Raw genomic sequence first — 13,319 nt, 5'->3', positions numbered from 1 at the left:
TCAAACACAATTTGGTCCCTGATCATTGATTCAGTCAAAGTTCTGCAGTTAATTTCAAATCAGTCAAATGGGAGTCAAAACGTTCCCCCTGTGATTGAGTGCGTGAGCGAAACACATGCCTCTTATATGTTTTATTTTTCTTCAGTGAGCAGTGCTCATCAAATTTCCTTATTACCTCATCATATTTTGCTTGATCCGCAACATTCACATATGTGAAGGTATTGTATACTTCAATTGTTTGAGGACAAGCTACTTTTAGGAGCAATGCAATTTTCTGTGAATCCAATTCACTATCCAGGCCAACAGCTTGCATATACAGCATGAATTGTTGCTTAAATTCAATTCAATTCAATTCAATTCACCTTTATTTGTATAGCACTTATACAATGTAGATTGTGTCAAAGCAGCTTCACATAAAAGGTCACAGTAAATAGGAACAGTGTAGTTCAGTTTGTAGTGTTTAAGTTCAGTTCAGTTTAGCTCAGATCAGTGTGGTTTAATAATCACTACTGAGAGTCCAAATACTGAAGAGCAAATCCAACGATGCGCAGCTCTACAGATCCTGAACCATGCAAGCTAGAGGTGACAGTGGAGAGGGAAAAAAAACTTCACTAATGGCGGAAGTGAAGAAAAAAAACCTTGAGAGAAACCAGGCTCAGTTGGGCACGACCATCTACAATCCAACTCGCTCTTTAAGATCTCAAAACTCAGGGCTTCTGGTAGTACCTAGAATAGCAAAGTCAAGTAAAGGAGGTCGAGCCTTCTCATTTATAGCTCCTAAACTCTGGAATAGCCTTCCTGATAACGTCCGAGGCTCAGACACACTCTCCCAATTCAAAACTAGATTAAAGACCTATCTGTTCAGTAAAGCATACACTTAGTGCACAACTTAGGGGGCTTCCACACAGGTTATACATCTTGTTTATATACACTATGAACAGCAGCTACGCTAATTATTCTCTTTAATCTCCATTTCCACCTGGGGATACTCTTCCCGAGGCTCTCAGACTATGCAGAGTCACGGATTCGATCCAAGACCAACGACGAGATGATCCCAAGGTTTTTTATATCCTGGACCTGGCCGAATCCTGAACAACTACTGCGATGGTCATGGAAGAGTGGAGAACATGAGACTGTTTCCTATGACGCTCCAGAGACAGACGAGTCTTCGCTGAGGCCAGCTTCCAGCCTCCGCCACTGAGACTGCAGCTCTGCACAAGACGTTTGGCCAGCGGAGAATTTAAAATGGTCGTGCCCAACTGAGCCTGGTTTCTCTCAAGGTTTTTTTTCTTCACTTCCACCTTTAGTGAAGTTTTTTTTCCCTCTCCGCTGTCGCCACTGGCTTGCATGGTTCAGGATCTGTAGAGCTGCGCATCGTTGGATTTGCTCTTCAGTGTTTGGACTCTCAGTAGTGATTATTAAACCACACTGAACTGAGCTCAACTGAACTTCAACTCTGAAAACTGAACTGACACTGTTCCAATTTACTATAATATTCTATGTGAAGCTGCTTTGACACAATCTACATTGTATAAGCGCTATACAAATAAAGGTGAATTGAATTGAATGTTCCTGGAAGAACATCTATGTTGATCCTGGAACAACATTCCAATCAGCCAGTCAGAATTAAGGGATACATTTACCATTTATGTGAAGTTTAGGCTTACGGTTAGGTATATGCACTCCTTTGATTGTTATCCAGCGATTATTCTCCTCTGATTGGGAATAGTTTACAGTTCTGGTTGTGTTTAAAGGTAGGGAATAGGTATGGATTACATTTTCCAACAAAAATGACGTGCAGGACCAACACAGATGTTAATCCAGGATCACATCGTACTTGGCAAAATCAAATCAAATCCCTTTTATTGTCACATCAGCAGCAGCAGCAGCATGTGAACTGTGATGAGTGAAAAGCTCAGGTGCTGCTCCACACACTGCAAAACACAACAGCATACTCCAATCATGATGTGTGTGAGGCCAGCTAGTAAGTGCTGTGCAGGTAAACCTCACTCCTCTGATGTCTAAAGGTGCTCTAGTGACAGATGCTAGAGGCCATGGTCTTTAGCCTCCTTGGTAGAGCAACCGACTCCCATGCGGAAGGTCGCCGGTTCGATCTTAGCTCGGAGCGGGTTGGGTGGCGTAGGACTGGCGGGGTTACATGTACATTAAGCTATCATCAGCCTCAAGTGATCATCAAACACCAAAGGAGGCAAAGTTAAGGAGTTCATAGGGATAACCACTAATATTAAACTAAAGAGATAGTATTTCTATACAGTGTAGAACAGGACTGAACCTGAGAGAGGGATTGGTCTGCATAGAGATGGAAACATTCGCATTAAAGGCACAGTTCACACCAACATGAACATGTATTCAGTGTTTCAAACCTTCTGTTGATCACAAAAGAAGATAATTTGAAGAAAGCTGGAAATCAGTTTGACTTCTAGAGTAGGAAAAACACATGCTATAGGAGTTAATGGTTACAGGTATCCAGCATTTCTCAAAGTATCTTCTCTTGTATTCAACATAAAAAAGAAACTCTAACAGGTTAGTGAAGCACAACAAACAGTAAAGGAAGAGTAAATGATGACAGAGTTTTCAGTTTTAGGTGAACTAAGGGTGCACTCACACTAGGCTATCTGAACCATGCCTGGGCGCATTTCCCACTGGCTTTGACAGGAGTGAGTGATCTGAATTGGGCTCAGGCGTGGTTCAGTTGGCCGGCCCTGGCCTGGTTGGACAGCCTGATCTCACGAGAAAACATAAGTATTTTACGTTTTGTCAGTTTAGTGGCTAATTCGAGTTCAGTCGTACGAAATTGTACGATTTTAAAAAGGAGGCGTGGCACCTAACCCCACCCCTAAACCCAACCGTCATTGGGGGATGAGCAAATCGTACTAAATCGTACGAATTCATACGAATCAGCCACTAAATGAAAAAGTTCCGAATTGCCGTGAGATTGTGTTGGGTTGGAAGAGGTGTGCCAGAGAGCGGTTCACTTAGGCTTTAGTGCGGTACGCATGCAGCGTGAGCGCAGAGCCTGAAACTAAAGACCAGACGTTACCTTTAAGGGACTGTTTGATATGGATTTATTCATCATTCTTACTGTTCAATGAACTCAAACTGTCATATAAAGACGCAAACCCCTCACTGCACCACAGCAAACCTGCCAATTCCTGCAGCACCAGGACTTTATGATTGTTTATGAGCGTCAAAAGTTGCTGATCTGCTCGGCAGAAGATCTGACTGTGTGTCACTGCATCCCAAATTACTAAAATAATCCAAAACAACAATAGTAAAGCGAGGTACACTGTGCTGAGCGAGAGCGCTTCTCTACTGTTAAACTGAACAGAGCATCATTGATGACGGAAGAGTGCTCCAGCTCTGGAGAAATACAGTGTGAGTGCAGGCTGGAGAGGATGGAGGAGGGAGGACAAGCGTGTCTAGTGTGATCATCACAGTGCAGAAGTTCTACACACATTTATAAACAGTGATGGAGCTGATTAGTAGAATGAGAAAGCCCAGCAATGAAGACGTGTTGTGTCTCTGCTTTAATCTTCATCCACAGATAATAACAGTGAGATGTCAGTGATATTTTGAGCCTCATGTGAACCACCGTTTCCTCTGCTGCTGTCCTTCATCTGTGTCTGTCCTTCATCATCTGCTGCTCTTCTTTCTGCTGGACGTCTGGAAGATCTGCAGCTGTTTAAACCTCCGCCTGCTCTTATGCAGTTGTCTGTGTGTGTCTATCAGCAGCTCTAGATAGATACACATGCAGACAGACAGACAGTATTATAGGGAATGATCTGGGAACAGTGAGGATCTGTGTGTGTGTGTTTCTCACCGCTCCTCTGGATGACAGAACTCAGCATCTCGTCCTCCTCCTGCTCCCTGATGAAGAAAACACACACACACACCAGTCAGAATCACATCACACCATCATGTGACCTCCCTCCAGTGACCTCTGACCTCTGCCTGTCCAGCTCCAGGCTGCTGATGATGTCACTCCTCTGCTGGATGATTGACAGCAGGCGTGACATCAGCTGCTGCTCCTGACCTCTGTCCTCTTCACTCCACTCTAGCTCTGCACACATAAGAACGCTATGAACACAATGGACAGAGGCTCAAGACAGTTCTGGAGGGAATAACACTAGAGGAATAATACTACTGAAGCACTGTGATGACGGACTGACAGAGCGCTGAGGCCTTTTACAATCAGCACAACAACATTTCACATCTGACACAATGGAGAGCTGGAAACCAACATTACTGCATCCCATCACATTCAGGCCGGTCCCAATATTCAGTATCTGGACTGATCACACAACACATGGACATGAGCTCAATCATTTGTGGTGATGCAGTATATATCAGCCATATATAAACAATTACTCTAGCAGCATTTGAGCTGATTGTGCAACATCTCGATCTCTATTAGAGCTGTCAGTGTCAGTATGGTTAAAAATAATATAATATATAAACAAAAATACTATAGTATTTATGTAATGTATATTTATATAGCGCATTTATCGTGTATGGTCATCAGAGCTTTACATTAAGTCTTTACTTTCATCCGCGACGTCCCCCAGCCCATCAGTGTAGCCTGAGAGCTGACTGATTCCAGCCCAAAAACTATCCAAAACCCGCAGAAATGCACAAACAACCGGCCAGGGGGGGGAGGGGGGATGTGAGGGGGGTTAATTTGGTTGTGTAGAGGTGATCATAACCAGGTAAGTGTGGGTTGGGGTGGATAAATCTGGGTCTTGGGGGCGCATCGTCATTTTTTTTAACCCGCACAAATCCAAAACCGCCCAATCTGGCAACTCTACAGCCCAGCCATCCATCCCCTTTCACTATTGGGTTGAGGGTGGTGTGATTATCGTACACAAAAAGCACTTAAGGGGGGGGGGGGTGGTCCACCACCATCAGTGTGCAGCTCCACTTGGATGATGCAATGCTAGCCACAGGTCAACGGCACCAGTGCTTCACCACACACCAGCTATTGTGGGAGGGGAGAGACGGTGATAGAGTCAATTCAGTGGATGGGGATGATGGAGGGAATTTGGCCAGGACACCAGGGTTACACCCCTGATCTTCACTAAAAATACCATGGGATTATTAATGAGCACAGAGATTCAGGACCTCAGTTTAACGTCTTATTTGAAAGACGGCGCCCACTGACAGCGTAGTTATCCCTTCACTATACTGGGGCATTAGGACTCACGTAGATCACAGGTTGAGCCCCCCTTGCTGGCCTCACTAACACCACTTCCAACAGCAACCTAGCTTTCCCATGTGGTCTCCCATCCATGTACTGACCAGGCTCAGCCCTGGTTGGCTTCAGTGAGTAACCAGTCTTGAGCTGCAGGGTGATATGGCTGATTTACTATAATTGACTATAGTATATTCTCATGTGTGTGTCTGACAGCTGAAATAGATCTGGTAGCAGATACCACAGCCTCTGTTACGTTATACCTTGCACTTTTGCGTGAACATGTATTACACTGAAAAAAAATACTCAAAGATGATTCCTTGGATTTACTCAATTTTTTTATGTTAAGTGGTTGTAAACAATTGATTTGGGCTTAATTTAAACAAACAAATTAAGTTGAACATTATTAAGTTTAATTTGTTTGTTTAAATTCAACACAAATAAATAGTTTGCAACAGTTTTTCAGTGTATTATTTATTTAGGATCTGTGTCTTCACATTCTGACTCTAATGCCTGATTATTAAACTGTTCAAATGACTAATTCAATCTAATATTCTGAAGAACTCAATGTGTTTGTGCACTTGCATTGTGATGATAAAAATGCCTTATAATCACAATAATATCATTAATCGCAGTATATCATACAACAGGAAATAAACACTGAGAGCTTTTGTCTTGTTTTCAGTCTAAATACTAAAAAGAAAATTCTAGACAAGCAAAAATACCGTCTTGTTTTCAGAAATGAGTCCAAATGAAGTGAGTTTTTCATTAATTATCTTTCTAATTTGCTAACATTTGATATAAATAACTTTAAAGTGAAACTTTATGTGCTGCCTGCCATCTTGACCAGGACTCAGTGGAAGAAGAGACGGTACTGTCTATATGTGATCTCCTGGCTAAATAAAGATAATAACAATAACAACAACAACAATATTAATAATAATAATAATAATAATAATAAAATAATAATAACAAAAATAATAATAAAACAAGCAGAATAATCTGACAATGGGGTCAGAATAATAATCTTGTGATTATTTCACTTCCGGTTTTGAGGAAATACTTCATTTTGACTCATTTCTGAAAACAAGACAATATATTCAAGACTCTTTAGATATTTAGAAACAAAACAAAAAGAATCTAAGCAAGTAAAGCTATAGAGGATTATTTTGTCTCCTAATATAAATACAGAATCATTCATATAACAAGATGTGTTTACTCAGAAACCAGAGTGACATCATTAAACAAGTCTTGATGAATGAGGAACAGATCAGACTGAAGTGAGACTGGAGGTAAACTTCAAAATAAAGGCCTGATTTTGGCCTGTATATTGGATTGTTGTGCACATGTGTGTCCAGTAGAGGACGCTCTTGGTTAAATATTCACAGAATACAAGGTTACTTGAGCTTTCCTCAGGTTACAGATATGAAGGAGGGGTTTGGGAACAAATGAAGCGCTGAACGATTCATATGCGAGTAGCTGGGTTAATTAAATAAAAATAAATGCATATTATAAGACAATGATAGTGTGTTTTGACCATGCACAAATATCAGTCAGTTGTTGGAGACCCTTAAAACCAAAATATGACCGTTTAATGCAAAATAGGGGCTCTTTAAAAAGTCAGCATTGCGATATAAACTCAGGATTCAGAGATGTAAAGTACAGAGATTTGTGACTGTACACTATTAAAGTCACTGTAAAGGTGGACTGATGCGTTTATTAACTGTTTGTTTGGATTCTTGCCTTATTTATTCATCATATTAAGGTTTAACAGGAGAAGCAAGAGAATCAACAGTAGTATTAATCATTCAATCAGCAGATAAAAACAAGACCAGAAGGTCATTTAGATTATTAATATTAACAATGCACTGTAGTCTCACAGCAAGAAGGTCGCTTGTTCGAGTCCCGGCTGGGTCAGCTGGCGTTTCTGTGGGGAGTTTGCATGTTCTCCCCGTGTTGGTGTGCTCCGGTCTCCCCCACAGTCCAAACACATGCGCTATAGAGGAATTGAATAAGCTAAATTGTCCGTAGTGTATGAGAGTGTGAGAATGGCTGTGTATGGGTGTTTTCCGGTACTGGGTTGCAGCTGGAAGGGCATCCGCTGCAAAAAACATATGTTGGGATAGTTGTCGGTTCATTCCGCTGTGGCGATCCCAGATTAATAACGGACTATCCAATGGAAAATGAATAAATAAAGACAATATGTTTTGCGTGTCTAGAAAATGCTTCTTGATGTAAGAGTTTTTAGATATTTGGACTACAAACAAGACAAAAAAAATCTAATTAAGCCTTTATTTACAGTGTGAAAAGATGTGGCTATAGGGAAATTGTTTGTTTCCTAATATAAATACAGAATCATTCATATAATAAGATGTGTTTACTCAGAAACCAGAATGGCATCATTAAACAAGTCTAATTAAATGAGGAACAGATCAGACTGAAGTGAGACTGGAGGTATTGGATTGTTGTGCACATGTGTGTCCAGTAGAGGACGCTCTTGATTAGGTGTTCACAGAATGTAGCGTTACTTCAGTTTTCATCAGGTCACAGATATGAAACTGTATTTACACCACTGAATAAAACATTAATTATTGCATTTTATGTCAGAAGTCTAACTTTTCACTAGTAGTTACAACTTTTAATGTCAGAATTCTGACTGTATTTATTGTTTATAAGCCTTTCACTCATCATAGCACACGTGCTGCTGCTGATATGACAATACAAGTGATTTGATTTGATTAGAATTGTGTTTTTATTTCTTTAAAATGTCTGCATTGTGATATTAAGTTGGACAGATGCAGACTTGGACGCAGAAACATTTCATCATTTGAGAATGTCAAACTGTAAGGAGCATTTCTATATGGGTAACATTGCATCCCCTGTAATTATACGAGATTACTGAAACACACACACAGAATACACACCTGGTTTGTTGAAGAGGCGTCTGATCTCCAGCTCCACATCAGCCTGATCATCCTCCAGACGCTGCTGCTTCAACCTCAACAAACACACACACAAATAGACATATTACTCCCAGTACACACACACAGACGCACGCACAATCAATCAATATAAACAATATACAAGTTCTGAATCTTGCGATCCATTGTTCTGTGTGACGCTCTTCGTTTGTTAGTTGCTTTGGGGGGAAAAGCATAAGCTAAAGACTAAATGTGAATGAACGCGCACAAACACCATGAACTTTTTGGTGCTTTCATGCCTGTAAATGTACAAAAATAAAGTATAAAGGTATTGATCAGTGTGTGTTACTCACATGTACATCAGCTCAGCGTCTCTGCGCACCAACATGCTCTTCTGATGAACCAGAAAGAACCAGTCCACTAGAAGACTCTCTGAAACACACACACACACACACACACACACACACACACACACACACACACATACACACACACGCACACACACACACACACACTCTTTGCAGCACACTATTAAGACTGAATGTCCATCAGTAATGACTGGGTCGTGTGTGTGTGTGATATAATAGCTCATAGTAATGCATAGCTACCTCGTCTCATCTATTTCTGAGTGTATTTGCAAGTAGGTTGATCCCCCATACACTTATTTCACATGGGCGCCATTTTAAAGAACCAAAGCGAGGCTGCAGTGAAACCCGGAAGTATAGGACCAGCACTGTAAACATTGCAATGACATGCTGTGAACTACAAACCCACAGCTGTTGCTGCGATATCAAAGTGCAGATATGGTGTAAACATCACTTTAATATCATTCAGTTCAGTTTAATTTAAAATATTAACAGCAAATTAGGCATCAAACAACATCACAATCTCTTTCAGAGTAATACGCTTCAGTGTCCTCCTAGTCCTCAGCTCATGGCAGCATGTAAACACCATGGGGACGCTTCTCTGCTTCAGCCTATGTAACCCGGTGAGAGATAAAACACTGCAGTCCTCTGTAGCACACCCTCGTGTTGTCTGTAATAGTGTTGTCCCGCTACTGGAGTTTTAAAACTGTCCATTTCCTGCTAATATTGAAGCGCCGCTGAGCGCGTTCACAAACACCTCTGATTTGCTATTGGATTCATCAGTGCTCAACAGAAATGACTGTGATTGGCTGTGAAGCTCATCAGTTCACCACTCTTCATTGAGTGCAAACACAGATACACTGAAGCATTTTAAAGCCGTGAAGATCAGTCGATTCATTAGCGGATCGCTCGTCAACATCTATATTTACACTTGGTCAACATCTTGAAGTGCGGTGGGTGAAATGATGACCTTCACGGCCAATCACAGTCATTTCTGTTGAGCACTGTTGAACACTATGGCAAATCAGCGGTGTTTAAAAACGCACTCAACAGCGCTTAAATGTTAGCGGGAAATAGACGCTTTTTAAAGTTTCAATACTGAAATTTAATATGGTGATGGGTCTAATATAGTGAAGAATCAGTTCATTAACTTGAGTTTGATAAATGGCATCTAAATTGTGTGTTTAGGAAAGAAAACAGTGCCATTTCCCTTAACTTAGCTGAAAATGAGCTCTGATATCCCTTTATATTTTCACTAGTGATGTGACGTTGTGCACAGAGGAAAGAAAAACGATACATCTCGCAGTGAAGCGGAGCTTGAGTCGTTTTGCCATCATCACATGATCAGTGACGTCCGAAGCTTCACTTTCGCCTATACCCACGGGACGGCTTCACATCTTGATTTAAAGGTTTAAACACCCTCGCGGATTAGTAAAGTTTATAGCGAGAGATTTAGCGCCGATTACACACATTTCTACTGTTTCAGAGCACTGCACCGGTCCCACACACCAGTAATTCAACTAAAATACAATAGTAATTTATAGTAAAAAGGTTTTGAACCATACACAAGTGTATTAGCGCATTATTTATAACTATTTTTAACGAAGGCCACTGCATATTGTAGTATAGTGTGTAATGGAGGACAGCTGGCGCGTGCAGCCCTGAAAGCCACACTCCCATAGCCTCCTCCTTAGAGCATTCGCCTCACATGCAGGAATCTCTGGTTCGATCCCCGCTTGGAACGAGGCGGTGGGTGAAATACCAGTAGGAATACGATAATTGTATAGACTTTAGAATATCTTGGATTTCACTAGTCATCAGTTGTGTAATGTAACATACTTCACGTGTAATAAACTACAGTAATTGAGTAATTTGTTGTATTACTACATGAATGAGTTGGTCAGTTGTCAACATTTGACATCACAGCACAGTGCTTTCCCACACTTTAACCAGCAGGGGTCCTCATCGAGCTCTGATTTAGAAAGCTTCGAGTAACGAACCTTTTTCCAATACAATTGAGTCGAGCGCTTCACTGGTTCAGAAAGCTTCATTTCACCATCACCAATTTTCACCATTCATTCATAACGGACCTTCAGGTCACTCGGAGGGTGGTGAAATTATAAATGTGTGTCACTTTCTCTTCCCTGATGAGATATACAGCCAGGTACACAACAATACGCCATCATGGACACCGTTTCTGTGTGACTCCAAGCGATACTTCCGGGTTTCTTCCCACCGCAGCCTTGATTTCACTTTTGAAATGGCGGCCGTGTGATATCAGTCTATTGCTTCTCTTTGAAACAGACTGGACAAAAGCGGTGCTCATGCACTCACAGTCCTGCTACTTATAAGAGCTCCAGAGTTTTTGTAAGCAGCAGCGTTTGCCGCTTTCACTTTAACCATTATTTAAACAGATTATGGTACCACTTTATTTTGATGGTCCATTTGAGTATTAGTAGACTGTCTGCTTAATATCTGCTGATACTGCTGCTTTAACTGACTATAAGAAGCTTTGCAGGTACATGTCAACTTACACTAACCCTAACCCCAACAGTCTACTTATAATCTAATGAGATCTAGTTGGCATGTAGATGCAATGTAACTTAAATTCAACAAACAGACCATCAAAATAAAGTGTGACCCAGATTATTAATGAGCTTAATGTTAAAAGCGTGCACGTGATCATTATTTCAGTATCAAACAGGGTATGTTTCCCACCTGCTTTTGCTTACAGTTTGTTAATGTGGTTTACTCATCATCCTTTACAATAACTTTGCTTTAATAGGAGATTAACTGCCCATTTCTGTGTATTTACCTGAAGATCTGGGACCTTCAGCCTGGACAGATTACTGTGTATGGTTTTAGATGCAGATGCATATTTAGCCTGTTTTTACATTTAAAATTCTTTAAAATTTGTGTCAAGGAAATAATTAATTATTTATATAAGTGTTGAGCCCAAACAGGGATGTGAAATAAAACAAACTGCAGTGCGACACTATGAAACCACAACACACTTGCTCATGATCATTGTTCAAGGTCACAACACACACAAAGTGCAATGAACGAGGCGTGTGGACGTACACACAATGCCAAAGCCAAATTTATGCATATAAAAGATTTTTCCAACAACAAAAGTGTGGCTAGTGAACATGGCGAGAGGCTAGTAACGCTGGCAATCTACTAGCCACAGTGGCTGGTGATCAAACTAGTTAAGATCATGCGCTGGTTACTGCTAATGTTTGAGTGTGGCGCATTTATGAGGATCTGTGATCATTACTGACTGGAACTGACGATTTTATAGCAAAACTTCCAGCCAATCAGAATCAAGAACTTCAGCAGCCCATGAATAAATCACATTTCTAAACTTCACATACTTTTATTCACTAATATTGCTTTGTTGAGGTTCAGAAGCTCCTTCAGAGTAGTTGCTATTGAGCATTTGTCTGTTAATGTGTTTGTTAGCGTTAGCATCTTTGCTGTAGTTAGTGTGTTTGTTAACAGTAGTGTTACGGTTAAGGTGGAGTAGCTGTAATTGTATGTTTGTCAGTTGATGTGTTAGCATTAGCGTGTGTGTTGAGGATGAGGTGGAGTTCTGTTATTGTGTGTTTGTCTAAGTGTGTTAGCATTAGCGTGTGTGTTGAGGTTTAGGTGCAGTTCTGTTATTGTGTGTTTATCTGTTCGTTTGCTTGTTAGCCTTTGGCGCCATTCACACAGAACCTGTTTCTCCATTCATATGCACTGCTCTTACATTGTTTTCTATATTCACACACACTTGAGGACATGTGTGGCTGTTATGTTTGCATCTTCTGCAGCCGTTCACATTTTTAAAACATCATGTCAGGTTTGAAGACTTCTTAAATCCCTGAAGCGGGGCAAGAGCTGCATTGTAAGCTTCAGTTTACAGTATCCAGTTAGTATGACGACTGTTTTATTTGACCCAAACATTGTCAAAAGCATTCCTCAGAGCTGTGAGTCTCACTTTTAGACACAAAGAAGAGCTGCGTGATTGAGCCCTGAGGACTTTACCTCCAACTAGCTTCGACACACCTGCCTGGATGCTTCTAGTACACTAGTAAGAGCTTGATTAGCTGGTTCAGGTGTGTCTAGCTGGGGTTGGAGCTGAACTCTGAAGGAAACCGGCCCTCCAGGACAGAGTTTGGACACTTCTTCCTTAGTGTATTTGTTAAGCTTCAGGTGTTTTTCTAGAGTAGCTGGTACTGTGGTTATTGCTTAGGTGAGTGTGTGTGTGTGTGTGTGTGTGTGTGCCTGATATTTACGGTCTGAGCGTGTCCTCATGTCTCTCTCCAGCTGAACTCCTCTCCTCTCCAGATCCTGCAGACGCTCCTCCAGCTTCTGCTGCTCCACACACACCTGCTGCTCTGATACACGGGTGTCTAAATTAATCTTCACACACACACACACACACATGCGCACGCACACACACACGCACACACACACACACACATTAGATCCTAATGCAGGGTTTTTACAGGTTTCTTTAAGTCAAAATAAGTCATTTTAAGAGCATTATGAATGAGATTATACACAGCTTAACGCTGATGAGCTTTTCTAATGGCTGGGCTGGGACAAGGAAAAATATTTTACCTGCCCCGTAAAAAAAGTTTTAGTACTATAAATAATGTATAAATAATGTATAATGTATAAATAATAATAAACTATGAGCAATATATTATAGTATATACACTTTTGTGCAGCATAGCATTTCATAACAGTAAGAGTAGCAAAGCACAACAGCAACACAACAGTAAAATAATTCAATATACACCATTATTGGTGAAGAGAGTTCATAAATAAAGCTTTCGC

The 13,319-nt window shown here is 40.9% G+C and overlaps 1 protein-coding gene across 1 annotated transcript in view; it reads right to left on the bottom strand.

Moving 5' to 3' along the window:
• Positions 1-1,541: 1,541 nt before the first annotated feature.
• The window catches only part of micall1b.2 (MICAL like 1b, duplicate 2), a 32,536-nt gene continuing 20,758 nt past the window's right edge, over positions 1,542-13,319 (bottom strand). Inside the window, exons 10-15 of the mRNA XM_056448972.1 lie at positions 12,773-12,899; positions 8,484-8,562; positions 8,134-8,207; positions 3,967-4,081; positions 3,842-3,888; positions 1,542-3,755 (exon numbers count right to left, since the gene is read on the bottom strand). Coding sequence (XP_056304947.1) covers positions 3,655-3,755; positions 3,842-3,888; positions 3,967-4,081; positions 8,134-8,207; positions 8,484-8,562; positions 12,773-12,899 — 543 coding nt within the window. The 3' untranslated portion in view covers positions 1,542-3,654. The remainder of the gene's footprint in view (positions 3,756-3,841; positions 3,889-3,966; positions 4,082-8,133; positions 8,208-8,483; positions 8,563-12,772; positions 12,900-13,319) is intronic.

This window comes from Danio aesculapii, chromosome 3 (genome assembly GCF_903798145.1).
Source record: "Danio aesculapii chromosome 3, fDanAes4.1, whole genome shotgun sequence".
NCBI lineage: Eukaryota > Metazoa > Chordata > Actinopteri > Cypriniformes > Danionidae > Danio > Danio aesculapii.
Note: the sequence above shows the minus strand (reverse complement) of the source record. Positions and strands in the feature narration are given on the sequence as shown.